Below are 24161 nucleotides of genomic sequence, written 5' to 3'. Positions count from 1 at the left end.
CTGTTGGTGGTTCAAGAAGTGGTTCCTCCTGAGCAGCAGGTCTGGAGCTCCAGCCTGGACCAGGAGGACCCAGAGCCCCCACACATTAAAGAGGAACAGCAGGACCAGGAGGACCCAGAGCCCCCACACATTAAAGAGGACCAGGAGGAACTCTGGACCAGTCAGGAGGGAGATCAGCTTCAAGACCTGGAGGAGGCTGGTATCAAGTTCTCATTCACTCATGTGAAGAGTGAAGAGGAAGCTCAGTCCTCACAGCTTCATCAAAGACAAACTGAACAGATGGAAACAGAAGCCGATGGAGAGGATTGTGGAGGACAAGAACCAGACAGGAAGTTAGAGCCAGATCCTGATGAGAAGACTGGAGACTCTTCTGAACCAGACACTGATGACTGAGATGATTGGAAGGAGACCAGAGAACCTCAATCCGATTCAAAATGTAGTTCTGGTGAAAAACCATTAAGCTGCTCAGTTTGTGATAAAAGCTTTAAGCACAAGTCAGATCTGAAGAGACACATTATGACTCACACAGGAGGGAAACCTTTCAGCTGCTCAGAGTGTGAAACATCTTTTATACGGAAGGAAGCTTTAAAGCTACACATGTTAACTCACACAGGAGAGAAACCTTTCAGCTGCTCAGTTTGTGATAAAAGCTTGAAGCACAAGTCAAGTGTGAAGTTTCACATGATGACTCACAGAGGAGAGAAACCTTTCAGTTGCTCAGACTGTAAGAATACTTTTACACATCATTCTTCTTTGCAGGTACACATGAGAATCCACTCGAGAGAAACCGTATAGCTGCTCAGAATGTAAGAAAACTTTTGTACAGAAGCAAAATGTAAAAAGACACATGGTAATTCACACAGGAGAGAAACCTTTCAGCTGCTCAGAGTGTAAAACCTATTTTACACAGAGGGGTGCATTAAAGGGTCACTTTCAGCTGTTCAGTCTGTAAAACATCTTTTAATCACAGCGGAGCCTTAAAGGTACACATGTTAACTCACACAGGAGAGAAACCTTTCAGCTGTTCAGTCTGTAAAACATCTTTTACACAGAGTAGTCATTTAAAGGCACACATGAGACGTCACTCAAGAGAGAACCCCTTTTAGTGGTTCTGGTTTTGGTAAAGTTGACATTAATTCCACTCCCTCACTTGTAAACAAGACCTTGAGGTACTGGACCTCCCTCGCTTGGGGCAGTGACTCACTTCCAACTGGGAGGACTCTATCCACCTATCTCCTTCAGAGAACCATGGCCTCAGACTCGGAGGTACTGACTCATCCTGACCGCTGCCCACTGGGCTGACAGAGCGTGGTCACGATCCCCGATCCTAAGCGGGAGAAATTCATAGAAATCCCAGTAACCACTACGAAGCGATCTCCAGTAAGAGGCTATTATCTGGGCAGAGAGGTCACGGTTTGTTTGTAACCGTGTTTGTTTTGTTCAAACTGCCCTGTGAACTTGTCAGGGGCGTCGTTAGGCCTATTCTAGTGGGGCTTTAGCCATAATTTGGCATTAATGGCGTTAAAAGTTTTTTCTTTTTTGTGATTATATTAAACTATTGTTTCTCACATGGACACTTTATTTATATCTCTAACATGCTACAAATGTGCGTGCGTTCTGGTTTGTATGTTTTCTCCCCCTTCAAATTACAATCCAATAGCCCATCATCATACTTAACAATATATATATATAGCCGGGCACTAGGACCTTGAGGAGGCTGCTGCACTGACTCTCACTCTGCCAAATAACGTCTAGTCAATGACAGACAGGAGTTTAGCTCAAAGTCAATGATGCACGGAGTGACCTCTAAGTCCAGGTAGTTACAGAATGTGTCTGTCTGTAGTTGTTAACGAGTGTTACCTGCTTACATTCAGGTTTACCTGTAAGTCCAGGTAGTTACAGAATGTGTCTGTCTGTAGTTAACGAGTGTTACCTGCTTACATTCAGGTTTACTTGAGGCAAATGAAAGGGGAGTTATAAACTGTCTCCAGTGAGCGAGTGTGAACGAGCAAATTCGAAATACAAGAAATAACTATCAACATCTCTATATTCTTTGCATTAATATAGATTATTATATATTTTTTCCATTGAATGGTATAATTGACACTGAACTAGTTCCTCTTTATCTCAGTGATAGTGTCCAAATGAGCATAAAATATCACTGACCCTGAAATTCTATCTCTTGTGTCATCATATACTGAATGAATCAAAACTACAGAGCAAAATCACACTGATTGAACCAATCTATGAACTGTCGGAAACAATGGATATCAGGGGCCGCAAGAAAAATGTGCACACATTGAAAAAAAGTGACACTGCCCTTGGGGATTGCCTTTGGTGCTCATGGCGTGTCGCTCTGCAGTTCAAGAGACCTCATCCTGTACGCCGCTCTGCTCATGCTGGGGAGAGAGCTCCGCACCCCTGCAGACTTGGCCTTTGGACGCCCCCCAGGCCCTGAGTACGCCAGGAGCCTGCAGGACCGCCTCGAAGCAGCCCGTGGTTTTGCTCAGAAACAGCAGCTGAAACGCAACTACGACGTGAGAGAAAAAGGGAAGCACTTTGAGCAGGAGAGCTGGTTTGGGTCCATATTGGTGCTCCATAGAGACCGGCTCGCCCCTTACAGAGGGTCTCTTTGCCACTGGCATCAGGGGCACGGGGAATTCCTCCGCAGCGTTCCCTCCCTGCTCACTCCCCGGCCAGCGCTCCAGGGGGTTTCAGTCGGACCCCTCCTTCCCCACTGGTCCAGTGGACACGACCCCCCAAGACAGAGAAGGCCCCCGGGCCGGTTCAGAGGCTTTGTGGTTACAGGGGATGGGAAATAGTTGAAAGTTGTCTTTGATGGGGTCGGTCGTCAACCCCTCTCTCTAGCAATCACAGTGAGGCAGTGTGCATGCTGGTCGAGGTGCATGCCTGTGATTGGTGGAGGGGACCCTGTGTATATCTCCCCAAACCCTGCTGCTGCCATCCTCGGGTCAAAATGAGAAATACACGTTGACTCTGATGTGTGTTGGGTCGACACACTGTTGCTCTCCTCAAGGTCTCTTCCCCTTTTTTACCAGTGAAAGGTTTTTTTCTTTTTTTCTGGGGACATTTGCTGATCCGATGTGAGGTCAAAGGTCATTCTGGGCTATACAAAATAAACTGAATTCATTCTAATTGAAATTAGCTGTCACAAATTGTTATGTGTGAATAAAGACACAAGGAAAGGAATGTACGTACACTGTATTTATACATAAACAGGGAAACGTTTGTGGTTTCGAGCTTTACTCTGTTCACAATATGATATATCAATTATAATTATTACAAATAAAAACAGTATAATATTTCCATTAGGATTTAGAATGATTTGACTTAATTTTTCTCAGAATTACTAAAATATAATATTATAATGAGCTTCATAAAATGAATATTTCTGCAGAAAACAAACATGTCTGTGTCTGATCATAAAGTTGACACACACTCCAGGCTCGTGCACAGAGCCGTGCAGGTTAGTAGGCTTCAATTCACCGACGTTGAAACGGGGACTTCTGGAATTGACCTTCAAAATAAAATGGACACTGACTGGTGTTTGTCGGCCTGCGGAGCGGCACACAAACGAATGTCCAACAATTAGTACACATGTTGTTGTGTCTTGGACATCCAAGCAAAACAAATCTTCTAATCTTTTAAAAGTCTTCTGCTGTGTGGTCGACTAAATCAAATCCAGGTGGAGGTGGTGGAGCAGTCCCAGTCTCCAGATGCTCTCTGGATCATCAGCACTCAGCTGATCACGTCCATCTGATGAGAGAAGAAGAAGACAACAGAAGAGATGGATCAGTGTCTCCAGAGAGTCCCTTCATCAGCACATCAAGAGAAAGAGCAGCAGGGCCTCCAGTCTATGCAGCTTCCTCTGACCCTTTGGGTCATCCAGGCTGAGTCTTTGCTGAGGGTCCTGAACGCATCACGACTGCAGAACCAGAGAGGTGCTCGCTGTAAAGATGGATTCAACCCTGTTCTGCTGCGTTCACAACACACGCAAAGCCACGCGACTTCATACAGAGTCAATGCAAAGAAGGAATAAAAGGACAACATGTGAATGGACATATTTCGACACGAGTGAGAACTTGACGTGACGCTGCGTCTTTAAAGCCAATCGGTGTTGAGATGCTCCTACTTCGTCACTGACGTCCTGACGTTGAAAAGAACCCACAGCTGGAGGTTCCCTACGAGGCCTCATATTAGTCCAGAGACCAGATGAAACTGGGTCCCTTGCTCCTTCCCCAGAGTCTTTGTGCTTTCTCTCCTCACAGGTTCTCTGGGTCGTGTTGCCTCTGGACCCTGGTCCTGCCTCCTGCTGGGATCCTGCCCGACCCCTCCTGCTATTATCATTGGTATGTGTAGGTGCATGCAATTAGTATAGCCAAAACCATTACTGCTACCATTACTCTACCATATCCACTGTTGCTGCTATTTGGGGATTTTTGACCTCTTCATCATGACTAATACTCATTATATGAATTATTTATGTGATATGCATTGAATGTGTTGTAACTCTGTTATGTTGAACTTCAGGTCACGTGACATCTGTTGTACTTCTGGTTACATGACATCTGTTGTACTTCTGGTCACATGACATCTATGGTACTTGTGGTCACATGACATCTATTGTACTTCTGGTCACATGCCATCTATTGTACTTCTGGTCACATGACATTTATTGTACTTCTGGTCACATGACATCTATTGTACTTCTGGTCACATGACATCTATTGTACTTCTGGTCACATGACATCTATTGTACTTATGTCCATCCTGATAGATCCTCCTCAGTTGCTCTCACTAACCCTTTCTTACCATTTTCTCCCAATGTTGGAGAGTTGTTCATGAACTGATGTGAGGGTCAAAGGTCAGAGGATGTCATATGTGTACGGATTGTAAATCCCTATGAGGAGAGTTTGTGATTTGGGGCTATACACATATATGGATATATATATATATATATATATATATATATATATATATATATATATATATATATATATATCTCCATTCAGAAAACTAATATTTTAAAAGTTGTTTTCTTGTCTTCTTGTGGACAATTAACAAAACATGAATTTAGACTTTTCATAAATCTGCTTCATTTTTATCCGTTCATTGTAATTCAATCACAGCTGAATCTGTATTTTGGGTTCTTACAGCTGCAGTAAACCAGCCCATGTGTGTCTTGCTAGATCCAGAGAATACATTCTCCAGATGATGTCATGAACCAGACATGATGAAGTTTGGTTTCCAGGATATCTGGAACTTCCTCAACGTGAACAAAGCAGCACTAGTGGATGTTTCAGCCGTGACTGATGATTGGCTCCATGGAGGAAAAGACTGAGCAGTAAAACACCAGCTAATGTTCTTGGTTACTAAATGTAAAGCTGGTTCTATGAAGTGAGAGCCAGTGGTGTGCAGGCTTCAGTCAGACTGATCTCAGATCTTTAACAGAGATGATCAATAGTTTGATAGTTTGATGAATGAGGACCACAATCTCTAAACATCTCGTGATGCCGTCAGCTGTGATCCAGCTTCACTTCCTGTAGACGTGAACAACAACAACACATGGACTCAAACCCTCTACTGACCTTAGAGTCTCCAGTCTACAATGTGGACTCTCCAAAAGATCAGACAGCAGCTTCACTCCTGAATCCTGCAGTTGGTTTCCTCTCAGATCCAGTTCTCTCAGACTGGAGGGGTTTGACTTCAGAGCTGATCCCAGAGAAGAACAGCCTTCCTTTGAGATCTTACAGTATGACAGACTGAAAACACACAAAACAACACACAGAGTTTATCATATCAATACACAATGAATCATTATTTACATCATTAACATGAGTGGCTTTCATTTTGGTTTCATCTTCTTTTGTAAACAGACATGTTGTTAAAATCATGTCCCTGTAAACACATTTCAAACCCTGATTCCAGTGAAAGAAGTTCTTCCAGCTCTAACAAACTCAAATCAGGACTCAAAGCGTCCTGGTTCCCTGAAAGCAGGAGGGCCAAAAGATCTTCATGTTGGTGGACAAGACATCCACCACTTTGATCCCCAGCAGGATAGTGGCCACTTCTCCATTCAGTTCACAGCATTATTTCCAGATGCATATCAGCAGAGACACCAGTAGACATTGTTCTCCCCCAGTAACATGTTGGGAAACCACCATGAACTTGGGCTAGAAGGCCTGGAAGTACGTGAGCATTAACGTGCGCTGTGATTGGTCAGTGGGCCAGCGTGACAGTGGGATACGTAACAAACCCCACAGCTAGCAGCCTTCACCCAGCAAGTAAAAGCCTTTGTGCGTCACTTTCAGTCCAACAACTATGAACCATATTCCTGCTGACAGCATCAGAGAAGAGTTGCTCATTGTATTGCGTCAGCTTTACGGACTGGCATGTCTGGAGGTGACGAGCCTGATATCGACTGCCACTGTCGAGCGGACATCTTCAGCCCTAAAACGCAACTGGGGAGGCTCGACTCATCACTGGCGTCCATGGGCATCGAGAAGGACCTTGTTACTGGGACTGAAGCCACCGATCCACTGGACTACCGCGTCATTGAACTGTCTGTTAACAAAGAGGAGGATGGACTTTGTCTTTAAGTGAACAGCATCTGGTGAGTCAACTGCTTTTTGTAGTAGCGTTGTGTCCATTTGTCTATGGTGTTGTTTTTATTATGGTGTAGCGACCCTGTACAGGGGAGCTTTGTATTTGGAGGGGTCTGTCGTCAACCCCTCTCTCTAGCCAATCACGGGGAGGCAGTGTGCGTGCTGGTCGAGGTGCGTGCCTGCGATTGGTGGAGCAGAGGGGAGGCGGGTTTGACCTGTTCTGGGAACGGGAGTGAGTTAAGTTTGTTAGACGAGTACCGTGTTGATGAAACTGTCCGTGCTGTTAGCATCAGAGTGCCTCGTCAATGTTGTTGTTGAACAATCAATAAAGTGTTCCTGAAGGACGTCAACCCGTCTCCGTGCCGTGAGTGAAACGCACCGAAACGTTACAATATAGGTAACATCGTTCCTTCTGATGTGAATAATATTTGAATGTTTCGTGCTCTTGAGTGTGCAGTGTTTTAGTGACGCAGTTTTGTTGGATTGTTTTGTTATGAATAAATGTGAAGTTGTTCCTGTCATTGTGTTAATTACATTGATGTGGACGACATGCAGCATCCCGTCATGCGTGTATTTATGTATCTGCACTCTGTAGTTGAAGGTGTTGCACTTCATGTAACATTTTATTTAACTTGTTATGTGAATATGAGGTGTTTCCACAACATGATGTTGTTAGGTTGTTCAGCTGTAGTAAGATGGCAGAGAAGGCTCAGAGAGACAATGCACGGCCCGCCACTGGTGTGTATATATAGTATACTCATCATTACTCTTTTTGTGTCTCTTTGTGGTCATAATGTGTCTATTTGTGTCTTTGTGTGTCTCTCAGTGACATTCTGTAGGTGAAGGACAGGGGGCCCCTGACCCGTTGACCCCTGACCCTTTGGCCCCTGACCCGTTGACCCCTGACCCTTTGGCCCCCGAGCCTTTGGCCCCTTGCTCTGTGCCCAATAGGCCTGTTCAGTAATCCATCAGCAGCATGAAGCCAGACAAGTTGTACATTTCATGATTGTAGAGGATGACATGCAGACAACGAGGCAGCTGATGTGAAGTGGAACATATTATCAGAAAATGTAACACTTGATGGATCAATACGTAGATCAATCAAATAGTTATTGATTAAATATGAAGGTGCTACACTAGCAGCAGACAGTGAACCCACCTCAGAGTCTCCAGACTACAATGTGGACTCTCCAGAAAACCACTCAGCAGCTTCACTCCTGAATCCTGCAGCTGGTTTTCACTCAGATCCAGTTTTCTCAGACTGGAGGGGTTTGACTTCAGAGCTGATCCCAGAGAAGAACAGCCTTCATCTGAGATCTCACAGCATGACAGACTGAAAACACACAAAACAACACACAGAGTTTATCATATCAATACACAATGAATCATTATTTACATCATTAACATGAGTGGCTTTCATTTTGGTTTCATCTTCTTTTGTAAACAGACATGTTGTTAAAATCATGTCCCTGTAAACACATTTCAAACCCTGATTCCAGTGAAAGAAGTTCTTCCAGCTCTAACAAACTCAAATCAGGACTCAAAGCGTCCTGGTTCCCTGAAAGCAGGAGGGCCAAAAGATCTTCATGTTGGTGGACAAGACATCCACCACTTTGATCCCCAGCAGGATAGTGGCCACTTCTCCATTCAGTTCACAGCATTATTTCCAGATGCATATCAGCAGAGACACCAGTAGACATTGTTCTCCCCCAGTAACATGTTGGGAAACCACCATGAACTTGGGCTAGAAGGCCTGGAAGTACGTGAGCATTAACATGCGCTGTGATTGGTCAGTGGGCCAGCGTGACAGTGGGATACGTAACAACCCCCACAGCTAGCAGCCTTCACCCAGCAAGTAAAAGCCTTTGTGCGTCCCTTTCAGTCCAACAACTATGAACCATATTCCTGCTGACAGCATCAGAGAAGAGTTGCTCATTGTATTGCGTCAGCTTTACGGACTGGCATGTCTGGAGGTGACGAGCCTGATATCGACTGCCACTGTCGAGCGGACATCTTCAGCCCTAAAACGCAACTGGGGAGGCTCGACTCATCACTGGCGTCCATGGGCATCGAGAAGGACCTTGTTACTGGGACTGAAGCCACCGATCCACTGGACTACCGCGTCATTGAACTGTCTGTTAACAAAGAGGAGGATGGACTTTGTCTTTAAGTGAACAGCATCTGGTGAGTCAACTGCTTTTTGTAGTAGCGTTGTGTCCATTTGTCTATGGTGTTGTTTTTATTATGGTGTAGCGACCCTGTACAGGGGAGCTTTGTATTTGGAGGGGTCTGTCGTCAACCCCTCTCTCTAGCCAATCACGGGGAGGCAGTGTGCGTGCTGGTCGAGGTGCGTGCCTGCGATTGGTGGAGCAGAGGGGAGGCGGGTTTGACCTGTTCTGGGAACGGGAGTGAGTTAAGTTTGTTAGACGAGTACCGTGTTGATGAAACTGTCCGTGCTGTTAGCATCAGAGTGCCTCGTCAATGTTGTTGTTGAACAATCAATAAAGTGTTCCTGAAGGACGTCAACCCGTCTCCGTGCCGTGAGTGAAACGCACCGAAACGTTACAATATAGTTAACATCGTTCCTTCTGATGTGAATAATATTTGAATGTTTCGTGCTCTTGAGTGTGCAGTGTTTTAGTGACGCAGTTTTGTTGGATTGTTTTGTTATGAATAAATGTGAAGTTGTTCCTGTCATTGTGTTAATTACATTGATGTGGACGACATGCAGCATCCCGTCATGCGTGTATTTATGTATCTGCACTCTGTAGTTGAAGGTGTTGCACTTCATGTAACATTTTATTTAACTTGTTATGTGAATATGAGGTGTTTCCACAACATGATGTTGTTAGGTTGTTCAGCTGTAGTAAGATGGCAGAGAAGGCTCAGAGAGACAATGCACGGCCCGCCACTGGTGTGTATATATAGTATACTCATCATTACTCTTTTTGTGTCTCTTTGTGGTCATAATGTGTCAATTTGTGTCTTTGTGTGTCTCTCAGTGACATTCTGTAGGTGAAGGACAGGGGGCCCCTGACCCGTTGACCCCCGACCCTTTGGCCCCTGACCTTTTGGCCCCTGACCCTTTGACCCCTGACCCTTTGACCCCTGACCCTTTGGCCCCTGGCTCTGTGCCCAGTAGGCCTGTTCAGTAATCCATCAGCAGCATGAAGCCAGACAAGTTGTACATTTCATGATTGTAGAGGATGACATGCAGACAACGAGGCAGCTGAGGTGAAGTGGAACATATTACCAGAAAATGTAACACTTGATGGATCAATACGTAGATCAATCAAATAGTTATTGATTAAACATGAAGGTGCTACACTAGCAGCAGACAGTGAACCCACCTCAGAGTCTCCAGACTACAATGTGGACTCTCCAGAAAACCACTCAGCAGCTTCACTCCTGAATCCTGCAGCTGGTTTACACTCAGATCCAGTTTTCTCAGACTGGAGGGGTTTGACTTCAGAGCTGATCCCAGAGAAGAACAGCCTTCCTTTGAGATCTTACACCATGACAGACTGAAAACACACAAAACAACACACAGAGTTTATCATATCAATACACAATGAATCATTATTTACATCATTAACATGAGTGGCTTTCATTTTGGTTTCATCTTCTTTTGTAAACAGACATGTTGTTAAAATCATGTCCCTGTAAGAAGAAGAAATGATGATAGAAACAATCTGTTCATAATCAATCAGATGTGATCAGGTTTTAAATGGTGAACTCCACTTCACAAGGTTTCCTGCAGCTGGTAGCAGACGTGTAGAAGCAGCTTACGGCAGGAGGAGTCATGACTTGTTTCATATATATATATATATATATATATATATATATATATAACCATCAGCAGCATGAAGCCAGACAAGTTGTACATTTCATGATTGTATATCAACGTATTCAATTAAAATTCAGCGAGGTCCAGTTAGAGAGAACTTCCTCATTAAAGGTCCAGAACATCAATGTCAAATATGCGCTCTATGATTTTGTGCCATAAGCATTGAAGTAGCCAACAGTTGTATTAACATCTGTATGTAGTAAACAACTGACTGTCAAATTAAATAAAGAAAACAAAATTATATAACATCTACAAAATATTTATTGTAACAGATTTCCAATTTAACTGGATTGATTATAAATAATACATACTCTAATAATAAATACATTATCTTCTCTTATTTAAAGTAAAATAAAGGCTGGATTTAAAACAGAAAGCTTTTGAAAAATGTGACTTAAAATAAAGGACTTTATTTTAGAAATAATAATTTAACTGAATTGTCCTGCAGCTTTAAATTCAGTTTATTGGGGCGTCAAGCGATGTCAATCAAAAGAGCCAAGATATTATATTATTGTTATCTAGAAGGAGAAATGTGTGTGCAGGGACTTCATCTGGTTATGAAACCACTTGTTTCAGCTCATTTCTCTCTGTTCACATCATTGTTGATCAATTAATTAATGTAATAGATTCTGATCATTTTGGGCTCTTGGCTTTATTTATAATTCATGTGTTAGATTCTGATCATATTGGGCTCTTAGCTTTATTTATAATTCATGTGTTAGATTCTGATCATATTGGGCTCTTGGCTTTATTTATAATTCATGTGTTAGATTCTGATCATATTGGGCTCTTAGCTTTATTTATAATTCATGTGTTAGATTCTGATCATTTTGGGCTCTTAGGGTACGTTTGCTCCAAAGATCTGAGCTTTGTCTCGCAGCTTCATATCTCTGCTTTAATATCTCTGCTTTAATATCTCTGTTTTAATATCGCTGCTTTAATATCTCTGTTATAATATCGCTGCTTTAATATCTCTGTTTTAATATCTCTTTTTTAATATCGCTGCTTTAATATCTCTCTTTTAATATCTCTGCTTTAATATCTCTGCTTTAATATCTCTGTTTTAATATCTCTGCTTTAATATCGCTGCTTTAATATCGCTGCTTTAAAATCTCTGTTTTAATATCCCTGCTTTAATATCTCTGCTTTAATATCTCTGCTTTAATATCTCTGCTTTAATATCTCTGTTTTAATATCTTTGCTTTAATATCGCTGTTATAATATCGCTGCTTTAATATCTCTGTTTTAATATCTCTGTTTTAATATCGCTGCTTTAATATCTCTGTTTTAATATCGCTGCTTTAATATCTCTGTTATAATATCGCTGATTTAATATCTCTGTTTTAATATCTCTGCTTTAATATCTCTGCTTTAATATCGCTGCTTTAATATCGCTGCTTTAAAATCTCTGTTTTAATATCCCTGCTTTAATATCTCTGTTTTAATATCGCTGCTTTAGTATCTCTGCTTTAATATCTCTGTTTTAATATCGCTGCTTTAATATCTCTGCTTTAATATCTCTGTTTTAATATCTCTGCTTTAATATCTCTGCTTTAATATCTCTGCTTTAATATCTCTATTTTAATATCTCTGTTTTAATATCTCTAATAACTCTGTTTTAATATCGCTGCTTTAATATCTCCACTTTAATATCGCTGCTTTAATATCTCTGCTTTAATATCTCTGAACGTGAGACATGCTGCTGTTGAACTGGTTGTGGGAACAATAAACATAACTGAGTCCATTCGTGGTTAAGCTCTGGTTAAGATGTCCACATTTCTCTTTTTGGAACTTCTCTGACTCGCGTACTTTTTCCATCTTTCGGGTCTCCTGTCGCTCCCGTGTGAGTGAATATGGCACTCGAGTCGAGGGCGGGGCTTATCTGAATACACATGTGTGATTGGCCGAGTAGCATCACGTGAGATGATTTACAACGCGTGTAATTGGCCGCTGTGTTTCCTGGACCGCTGAAGGAGAGCCGTAAAGACTAGAAGAGCTGAGCCGGTGAAATAGAAGTGACTTGTGAAAATGTAATAAATCTCAATTATCTATCGGTTTTCGGTCCAGAGAAAAAGGGGTCTGGGTCTGGACCGCGGTCCACCTGTTAGTGACCCCTGGTCTAGAGGATGACATGCAGACAACGAGGCAGCTGAGGTGAAGTGGAACATATTACCAGAAAATGTAACACTTGATGGATCAATACGTAGATCAATCAAATAGTTATTGATTAAATATGAAGGTGCTACACTAGCAGCAGACAGTGAACCCACCTCAGAGTCTCCAGACTACAATGTGGACTCTCCAGAAAACCACTCAGCAGCTTCACTCCTGAATCCTGCAGCTGGTTTCCACTCAGATCCAGTTTTCTCAGAGTGGAGGGGTTTGACTTCAGAGCTGATCCCAGAGAAGAACAGCCTTCCTTTGAGATCTTACACCATGACAGACTGAAAACACACAAAACAACACACAGAGTTTATCATATCAATACACAATGAATCATTATTTACATCATTAACATGAGTGGCTTTCATTTTGGTTTCATCTTCTTTTGTAAACAGACATGTTGTTAAAATCATGTCCCTGTAAGAAGAAGAAATGATGATAGAAACAATCTGTTCATAATCAATCAGATGTGATCAGGTTTTAAATGGTGAACTCCACTTCACAAGGTTTCCTGCAGCTGGTAGCAGACGTGTAGAAGCAGCTTACGGCAGGAGGAGTCATGACTTGTTTCATATATATATATATATATATATATATATATATATATATATAACCATCAGCAGCATGAAGCCAGACAAGTTGTACATTTCATGATTGTATATCAACGTATTCAATTAAAATTCAGCGAGGTCCAGTTAGAGAGAACTTCCTCATTAAAGGTCCAGAACATCAATGTCAAATATGCGCTCTATGATTTTGTGCCATAAGCATTGAAGTAGCCAACAGTTGTATTAACATCTGTATGTAGTAAACAACTGACTGTCAAATTAAATAAAGAAAACAAAATTATATAACATCTACAAAATATTTATTGTAACAGATTTCCAATTTAACTGGATTGATTATAAATAATACATACTCTAATAATAAATACATTATCTTCTCTTATTTAAAGTAAAATAAAGGCTGGATTTAAAACAGAAAGCTTTTGAAAAATGTGACTTAAAATAAAGGACTTTATTTTAGAAATAATAATTTAACTGAATTGTCCTGCAGCTTTAAATTCAGTTTATTGGGGCGTCAAGCGTTGTCAATCAAAAGAGCCAAGATATTATATTATTGTTATCTAGAAGGAGAAATGTGTGTGCAGGGACTTCATCTGGTTATGAAACCACTTGTTTCAGCTCATTTCTCTCTGTTCACATCATTGTTGATCAATTAATTAATGTAATAGATTCTGATCATTTTGGGCTCTTGGCTTTATTTATAATTCATGTGTTAGATTCTGATCATATTGGGCTCTTAGCTTTATTTATAATTCATGTGTTAGATTCTGATCATATTGGGCTCTTGGCTTTATTTATAATTCATGTGTTAGATTCTGATCATATTGGGCTCTTAGCTTTATTTATAATTCATGTGTTAGATTCTGATCATTTTGGGCTCTTAGGGTACGTTTGCTCCAAAGATCTGAGCTTTGTCTCGTAGCTTCATATCTCTGCTTTAATATCTCTGCTTTAATATCTCTGTTTTAATATCGCTGCTTTAATATCTCTGTTATAATATCGCTGCTTTAATATCTCTGTTTTAATATCTCTTTTTTAATATCGCTGCTTTAATATCTCTCTTTTAATATCTCTGCTTTAATATCTCTGCTTTAATATCTCTGTTTTAATATCTCTGCTTTAATATCGCTGCTTTAATATCGCTGCTTTAAAATCTCTGTTTTAATATCCCTGCTTTAATATCTCTGCTTTAATATCTCTGCTTTAATATCTCTGCTTTAATATCTCTGTTTTAATATCTTTGCTTTAATATCGCTGTTATAATATCGCTGCTTTAATATCTCTGTTTTAATATCTCTGTTTTAATATCGCTGCTTTAGTATCTCTGCTTTAATATCTCTGTTTTAATATCTCTGCTTTAATATCTCTGTTATAATATCGCTGATTTAATATCTCTGTTTTAATATCTCTGCTTTAATATCTCTGCTTTAATATCGCTGCTTTAATATCGCTGCTTTAAAATCTCTGTTTTAATATCCCTGCTTTAATATCTCTGTTTTAATATCGCTGCTTTAGTATCTCTGCTTTAATATCTCTGTTTTAATATCGCTGCTTTAATATCTCTGCTTTAATATCTCTGTTTTAATATCTCTGCTTTAATATCTCTGCTTTAATATCTCTGCTTTAATATCTCTATTTTAATATCTCTGTTTTAATATCTCTAATAACTCTGTTTTAATATCGCTGCTTTAATATCTCCACTTTAATATCGCTGCTTTAATATCTCTGCTTTAATATCTCTGAACGTGAGACATGCTGCTGTTGAACTGGTTGTGGGAACAATAAACATAACTGAGTCCATTCGTGGTTAAGCTCTGGTTAAGATGTCCACATTTCTCTTTTTGGAACTTCTCTGACTCGCGTACTTTTTCCATCTTTCGGGTCTCCTGTCGCTCCCGTGTGAGTGAATATGGCACTCGAGTCGAGGGCGGGGCTTATCTGAATACACATGTGTGATTGGCCGAGTAGCATCACGTGAGATGATTTACAACGCGTGTAATTGGCCGCTGTGTTTCCTGGACCGCTGAAGGAGAGCCGTAAAGACTAGAAGAGCTGAGCCGGTGAAATAGAAGTGACTTGTGAAAATGTAATAAATCTCAATTATCTATCGGTTTTCGGTCCAGAGAAAAAGGGGTCTGGGTCTGGACCGCGGTCCACCTGTTAGTGACCCCTGGTCTAGAGGATGACATGCAGACAACGAGGCAGCTGAGGTGAAGTGGAACATATTACCAGAAAATGTAACACTTGATGGATCAATACGTAGATCAATCAAATAGTTATTGATTAAACATGAAGGTGCTACACTAGCAGCAGACAGTGAACCCACCTCAGAGTCTCCAGACTACAATGTGGACTCTCCAGAAAACCACTCAGCAGCTTCAAGTCTGAATCCTGCAGCTGGTTTACACTCAGATCCAGTTTTCTCAGACTGGAGGGGTTTGACTTCAGAGCTGATCCCAGAGAAGAACAGCCTTCCTTTGAGATCTGACAGTCTGACAGACTGAAAACACACAAAACAACACACAGAGTTTATCATATCAATACACAATGAATCATTATTTACATCATTAACATGAGTGGCTTTCATTTTGGTTTCATCTTCTTTTGTAAACAGACATGTTGTTAAAATCATGTCCCTGTAAGAAGAAGAAATGATGATAGAAACAATCTGTTCATAATCAATCAGATGTGATCAGGTTTTAAATGGTGAACTCCACTTCACAAGGTTTCCTGCAGCTGGTAGCAGACGTGTAGAAGCAGCTTACGGCAGGAGGAGTCATGACTTGTTTCATATATATATATATATATATATATATATATATATATATATATATATATATATATATATATATATATATAAACATCAATCAGCAGCATGAAGCCAGACAAGTTGTACATTTCATGATTGTATATCAGGGTATTCAATTAAAATTCAGCGAGGTCCAGTTAGAGAGAACTTCCTCATTAAAGGTCCAGAACATCAATGTCAAATATGCGCTCTATGATTTTGTGCCATAAGCATTGAAGTAGCCAACAGTTGTATTAACGTCTGTATGTAGTAAACAACTGACTGTCAAATTAAATAAAGAAAACTAAATTATATAACATCTACAAAATATTTATTGTAACAGATTTCCAATTTAACTGGATTGATTATAAATAATACATACTCTAATAATAAATACATTATCTTCTCTTATTTAAAGTAAAATAAAGGCTGGATTTAAAACAGAAAGCTTTTGAAAAATGTGACTTAAAATAAAGGACTTTATTTTAGAAATAATAATTTAACTGAATTGTCCTGCAGCTTTAAATTCAGTTTATTGGGGCGTCAAGCGATGTCAATCAAAAGAGCCAAGATATTATATTATTGTTATCTAGAAGGAGAAATGTGTGTGCAGGGACTTCATCTGGTTATGAAACCACTTGTTTCAGCTCATTTCTCTCTGTTCACGTCATTGTTGATCAATTAATTCATGTGATAGATTCTGATCATATTGGGCTCTTAGCTTTATTTATAATTCATGTGTTAGATTCGGATCATATTGGGCTCTTGGCTTTATTTATAATTCATGTGTTAGATTCTGATCATATTGGGCTCTTGGCTTTATTTATAATTCATGTGTTAGATTCTGATCATATTGGGCTCTTAGCTTTATTTATAATTCATGTGTTAGATTCTGATCATATTGGGCTCTTGGCTTTATTTATAATTCATGTGTTAGATTCTGATCATATTGGGCTCTTAGCTTTATTTATAATTCATGTGTTAGATTCTGATCATATTGGGCTCTTAGGGTACGTTTGCTCCAAAGATCTGAGCTTTGTCTCGTAGCTTCATATCTCTGATTTAATATCTCTGTTTTAATATCGCTGCTTTAATATCTCTGCTTTAATATCGCTGCATTAATATCTCTGTTTTAATATCCCTGCTTTAATATCTCTGTTTTAATATCTCTGTTATAATATCTCTGCTTTAATATCTCTGCTTTAATATTGCTGCATTAATATCTCTGTTTTAATATCTCTGCTTTAATATCTCTGTTTTAATATCTCTGCTATAATATCGCTGCTTTAATATCGCTGCTTTAATATCTCTGCTTTAATATCTCTGCTTTAATATCTCTGCTTTAATATCTCTGAACGTGAGACATGCTGCTGTTGAACTGGTTGTGGGAACAATAAACATAACAGAGTCCATTCGTGGTTAAGCTCTGGTTAAGATGTCCACATTTCTCTTTTTGGAACTTCTCTGACTCGCGTACTTTTTCCATCTTTCGGGTCTCCTGTCGCTCCCGTGTGAGTGAATATGGCACTCCAGTCGAGGGCGGGGCTTATCTGAATACACATGTGTGATTGGCCGAGTAGCATCACGTGAGATGATTTACAACGCGTGTAATTGGCCGCTGTGTTTCCTGGACCGCTGAAGGAGAGCCGTAAAGACTAGAAGAGCTGAGCCGGTGAAATAGAAGTGACTTGTGAAAATGTAATAAATCTCAATTATCTATCGGTTTTCGGTCCAGAGAAAAAGGGGTCTGGGTCTGGACCGCGGTCCACCTGTTAGTGACCCCTGGTCTAGAGGATGACATGCAGACAACGAGGCAGCTGATGTGAAGTGGAACATATTACCAGAAAATGTAACACTTGATGGATCAATACGTAGATCAATCAAATAGTTATTGATTAAACATGAAGGTGCTACACTAGCAGCAGACAGTGAACCCACCTCAGAGTCTCCAGACTACAATGTGGACTCTCCAGAAAACCACTCAGCAGCTTCACTCCTGAATCCTGCAGCTGGTTTACACTCAGATCCAGTTTTCTCAGAGTGGAGGGGTTTGACTTCAGAGCTGATCCCAGAGAAGAACAGCCTTCCTTTGAGATCTGACAGCGTGACAGACTGAAAACACACAAAACAACACACAGAGTTTATCATATCAATACACAATTAATCATTATTTACATCATTAACATGAGTGGCTTTCATTTTGTTTCATCTTCTTTTGTAAACAGACATGTTGTTAAAATCATGTCCCTGTAAGAAGAAGAAATGATGATAGAAACAATCTGTTCATAATCAATCAGATGTGATCAGGTTTTAAATGGTGAACTCCACTTCACAAGGTTTCCTGCAGCTGGTAGCAGACGTGTAGAAGCAGCTTACGGCAGGAGGAGTCATGACTTGTTTCATATATGGATATATATATATATATATATATATATATATATATATATATATATATATATATATATATATATAAACATCAATCAGCAGCATGAAGCCAGACAAGTTGTACATTTCATGATTGTATATCAGGGTATTCAATTAAAATTCAGCGAGGTCCAGTTAGAGAGAACTTCCTCATTAAAGGTCCAGAACATCAATGTCAAATATGCGCTCTATGATTTTGTGCAATAAGCATTGAAGTAGCCAACAGTTGTATTAACGTCTGTATGTAGTAAACAACTGACTGTCAAATTAAATAAAGAAAACTAAATTATATAACATCTACAAAATATTTATTGTAACAGATTTCCAATTTAACTGGATTGATTATAAATAATACATACTCTAATAATAAATACATTATCTTCTCTTATTTAAAGTAAAATAAAGGCTGGATTTAAAACAGAAAGCTTTTGAAAAATGTGACTTAAAATAAAGGACTTTATTTTAGAAATAATAATTTAACTGAATTGTCCTGCAGCTTTAAATTCAGTTTATTGGGGCGTCAAGCGTTGTCAATCAAAAGAGCCAAGATATTATATTATTGTTATCTAGAAGGAGAAATGTGTGTGCAGGGACTTCATCTGGTTATGAAACCACTTGTTTCAGCTCATTTCTCTCTGTTCACGTCATTGTTGATCAATTAATTCATGTGATAGATTCTGATCATATTGGGCTCTTGGCTTTATTTATAATTCATGTGTTAGATTCTGATCATATTGGGCTCTTGGCTTTATTTATAATTCATGTGTTAGATTCTGATCATATTGGGCTCTTGGCTTTATTTATAATTCATGTGATAGATTCTGATCATATTGGGCTCTTGGCTTTATTTATAATTCATGTGTTAGATTCTGATCATATTGGGCTCTTGGCTTTATTTATAATTCATGTGTTAGATTCTGATCATTTTGGGCTCTTAGGGTACGTTTGCTCCAAAGATCTGAGCTTTGTCTCGCAGCTTCATATCTCTGATTTAAAATCTCTGCTTTAATATCTCTGCTTTAATATCTCTGCTTTAATATCTCTGTTTTAATATCTCTGCTTTAATATCGCTGCTTTGATATCGCTGCTTTAATATCTCTGCTTTAATATCGCTGCTTTAATATCTCTGCTTTAATATCTCTGCTTTAATATCACTGCTTTAATATCTCTGTTTTAATATCTCTGCTTTAATATCGCTGTTATAATATCGCTGCTTTAATATCTCTGCTTTAATATCGCTGTTACAATATCGCTGCTTTAATATTGCTGCTTTAATATCTCTGCTTTAATATCTCTGCTTTAGTATCTCTGCTTTAATATCTCTGCTTTAATATCGCTGCTTTGATATCGCTGCTTTAATATCTCTGCTTTAATATCTCTGCTTTAATATCTCTGTTTCAATATCGCTGTTATAATATCTCTGTTTTAATATCTCTGCTTTAATATCTCTGTTTTATTATCTCTGCTTTAATATCGCTGCTTTAATATCGCTGCTTTAATATCTCTGCTTTAATATCGCCGCTTTAATATCTCTGCTTTAATATCTCTGTTTTAATATCGCTGCTTTAATATCTCTGTTTTAATATCTCTGCTTTAATATCGCTGTTATAATATCGCTGCTTTAATAACTCTGCTTTAATATCTCTGTTTTAATATCTCTGCTATAATATTGCTGCTTTAATATCGCTGCTTTAATATCGCTGCATTAATATCTCTGTTTTAATATCTCTGCTTTAATATCTCCGCTTTATTATCTCTGTTTTAATATCTCTGTTTTAATATCTCTGTTTTAATATCGCTGCTTTAATATCTCTGTTTTAATATCTCTGTTTTAATATCTCTGCTTTAATATCTCTGTTTTAATATCTCTGTTTTAATATCTCTGTTTTAATATCTCTGCTTTAATATCTCTGCTTTAATATATCTTCTTTAATATCTCTGCTTTAATATCTCTGTTTTAATATCTCTAATAACTCTGTTTTAATATCGCTGCTTTAATATCTCTGCTTTAATATCTCTGCTTTAATATCTCTGAACGTGAGACATGCTGCTGTTGAACTGGTTGTGGGAACAATAAACATAACTGAGTCCATTCGTGGTTAAGCTCTGGTTAAGATGTCCACATTTCTCTTTTTGGAACTTCTCTGACTCGCGTACTTTTTCCATCTTTCGGGTCTCCTGTCGCTCCCGTGTGAGTGAATATGGCACTCGAGTCGAGGGCGGGGCTTATCTGAATACACATGTGTGATTGGCCGAGTAGCATCACGTGAGATGATTTACAACGCGTGTAATTGGCCGCTGTGTTTCCTGGACCGCTGAAGGAGAGCCGTAAAGACTAGAAGAGCTGAGCCGGTGAAATAGAAGTGACTTGTGAAAATGTAATAAATCTCAATTATCTATCGGTTTTCGGTCCAGAGAAAAAGGGGTCTGGGTCTGGACCGCGGTCCACCTGTTAGTGACCCCTGGTCTAGAGGATGACATGCAGACAACGAGGCAGCTGATGTGAAGTGGAACATATTACCAGAAAATGTAACACTTGATGGATCAATACGTAGATCAATCAAATAGTTATTGATTAAACATGAAGGTGCTACACTAGCAGCAGACAGTGAACCCACCTCAGAGTCTCCAGACTACAATGTGGACTCTCCAGAAAACCACTCAGCAGCTTCAAGTCTGAATCCTGCAGCTGGTTTCCACTCAGATCCAGTTCTCTCAGACTGGAGGGGTTTGACTTCAGAGCTGATCCCAGAGAAGAACAGCCTTCCTTTGAGATCTTACAGTCTGACAGACTGAAAACACACAAAACAACACACAGAGTTTATCATATCAATACACAATGAATCATTATTTACATCATTAACATGAGTGGCTTTCATTTTGGTTTCATCTTCTTTTGTAAACAGACATGTTGTTAAAATCATGTCCCTGTAAGAAGAAGAAATGATGATAGAAACAATCTGTTCATAATCAATCAGATGTGATCAGGTTTTAAATGGTGAACTCCACTTCACAAGGTTTCCTGCAGCTGGTAGCAGACGTGTAGAAGCAGCTTACGGCAGGAGGAGTCATGACTTGTTTCATATATGAGATATATATATATATATATATATATATATATATATATATATCTCAATATATATATATATATATATATATATATATAGATAGATAGATAGATAGATAGATAGATAGATAGATAGATAGATAGATATATATATAGATATATATATATATACATATATATATATATATATGTATATATATATATATCTATATATATAGATATATATATATATAGATATATATATATATATATATATATATATAGATATAGATATAGATATATAGATCTATATATATATATATATATATATATATATATATATATATATATATATATAACCATCAGCAGCATGAAGCCAGACAAGTTGTACATTTCATGATTGTACATCAGGGTATTCAATTAAAATTCAGCGAGGTCCAGTTAGAGAGAACTTCCTCATTAAAGGTCCAGAACATCAATGTCAAATATGCGCTCTATGATTTTGTGCCATAAGCATTGAAGTAGCCAACAGTTGTATTAACGTCTGTATGTAGTAAACAACTGACTGTCAAATTAAATAAAGAAAACTAAATTATATAACATCTACAAAATATTTATTATAACAGATTTCCAATTTAACTGGTTTGATTATAAATAATACATACTCTAATAATAAATACATTATCTTCTCTTATTTAAAGTAAAATAAAGGCTGGATTTAAAACAGAAAGCTTTTGAAAAATGTGACTTAAAATAAAGGACTTTATTTTAGAAATAATAATTTAACTGAATGGTCCTGCAGCTTTAAATTCAGTTTATTGGGGCGTCAAGCGATGTCAATCAAAAGAGCCAAGATATTATATTATTGTTATCTAGAAGGAGAAATGTGTGTGCAGGGACTTCATCTGGTTATGAAACCACTTGTTTCAGCTCATTTCTCTCTGTTCACGTCATTGTTGATCAATTAATTCATGTGTTAGATTCTGATCATATTGGGCTCTTGGCTTTATTTATAATTCATGTGTTAGATTCTGATCATATTGGGCTCTTGGCTTTATTTATAATTCATGTGTTAGATTCTGATCATATTGGGCTCTTAGCTTTATTTATAATTCATGTGTTAGATTCTGATCATATTGGGCTCTTGGCTTTATTTATAATTCATGTGTTAGATTCTGATCATATTGGGCTCTTAGCTTTATTTATAATTCATGTGTTAGATTCTGATCATATTGGGCTCTTAGGGTACGTTTGCTCCAAAGATCTGAGCTTTGTCTCGTAGCTTCATATCTCTGATTTAATATCTCTTTTTTAATATCGCTGCTTTAATATCTCTGCTTTAATATCTCTGCTTTAATATCGCTGCATTAATATCTCTGTTTTAATATCTCTGCTTTAATATCTCTGTTTTAATATCTCTGTTATAATATCTCTGCTTTAATATCTCTGCTTTAATATTGCTGCATTAATATCTCTGTTTTAATATCTCTGCTTTAATATCTCTGTTTTAATATCTCTGCTATAATATCGCTGCTTTAATATCGCTGCTTTAATATCTCTGCTTTAATATCTCTGCTTTAATATCTCTGCTTTAATATCTCTGCTTTAATATCTCTGAACGTGAGACATGCTGCTGTTGAACTGGTTGTGGGAACAATAAACATAACTGAGTCCATTCGTGGTTAAGCTCTGGTTAAGATGTCCACATTTCTCTTTTTGGAACTTCTCTGACTTGCGTACTTTTCCATCTTTCGGGTCTCCTGTCGCTCCCGTGTGAGTGAATATGGCACTCGAGTCGAGGGCGGGGCTTATCTGAATACACATGTGTGATTGGCCGAGTAGCATCACGTGAGATGATTTACAACGCGTGTAATTGGCCGCTGTGTTTCCTGGACCGCTGAAGGAGAGCCGTAAAGACTAGAAGAGCTGAGCCGGTGAAATAGAAGTGACTTGTGAAAATGTAATAAATCTCAATTATCTATCGGTTTTCGGTCCAGAGAAAAAGGGGTCTGGGTCTGGACCGCGGTCCACCTGTTAGTGACCCCTGGTCTAGAGGATGACATGCAGACAACGAGGCAGCTGATGTGAAGTGGAACATATTACCAGAAAATGTAACACTTGATGGATCAATACGTAGATCAATCAAATAGTTATTGATTAAACATGAAGGTGCTACACTAGCAGCAGACAGTGAACCCACCTCAGAGTCTCCAGACTACAATGTGGACTCTCCAGAAAACCACTCAGCAGCTTCACTCCTGAATCCTGCAGCTGGTTTACACTCAGATCCAGTTTTCTCAGAGTGGAGGGGTTTGACTTCAGAGCTGATCCCAGAGAAGAACAGCCTTCCTTTGAGATCTGACACCATGACAGACTAAAAACACACAAAACAACACACAGAGTTTATCATATCAATACACAATTAATCATTATTTACATCATTAACATGAGTGGCTTTCATTTTGTTTCATCTTCTTTTGTAAACAGACATGTTGTTAAAATCATGTCCCTGTAAGAAGAAGAAATGATGATAGAAACAATCTGTTCATAATCAATCAGATGTGATCAGGTTTTAAATGGTGAACTCCACTTCACAAGGTTTCCTGCAGCTGGTAGCAGACGTGTAGAAGCAGCTTACGGGCAGGAGGAGTCATGACTTGTTTCATATATGGATATATATATATATATATATATATATATA

At 38.7% G+C, this 24161-nt stretch overlaps 1 protein-coding gene across 1 annotated transcript; it reads right to left on the bottom strand.

Annotated features, from left to right (window-relative positions):
• Positions 1 to 3210: 3210 nt before the first annotated feature.
• Positions 3211 to 23812, bottom strand: LOC117746685 (ribonuclease inhibitor-like; the record flags this gene model as incomplete). Its single annotated transcript, XM_034555976.1, has 8 exons — positions 3211 to 3777; positions 5610 to 5783; positions 7786 to 7959; positions 9977 to 10150; positions 12744 to 12895; positions 17985 to 18102; positions 21033 to 21206; positions 23661 to 23812. Coding segments are annotated over 8 exons (1128 nt in total), but the record flags the coding sequence as incomplete, so codon positions are not given.
• Positions 23813 to 24161: the final 349 nt, after the last annotated feature.

This window comes from Cyclopterus lumpus, chromosome 2 (genome assembly GCF_009769545.1).
Source record: "Cyclopterus lumpus isolate fCycLum1 chromosome 2, fCycLum1.pri, whole genome shotgun sequence".
In the NCBI taxonomy this organism is placed as follows: domain Eukaryota; kingdom Metazoa; phylum Chordata; class Actinopteri; order Perciformes; family Cyclopteridae; genus Cyclopterus; species Cyclopterus lumpus.
The sequence above is the reverse complement of the archived record's forward strand: the minus strand, read 5'-3'. Positions and strand labels throughout refer to the sequence as shown.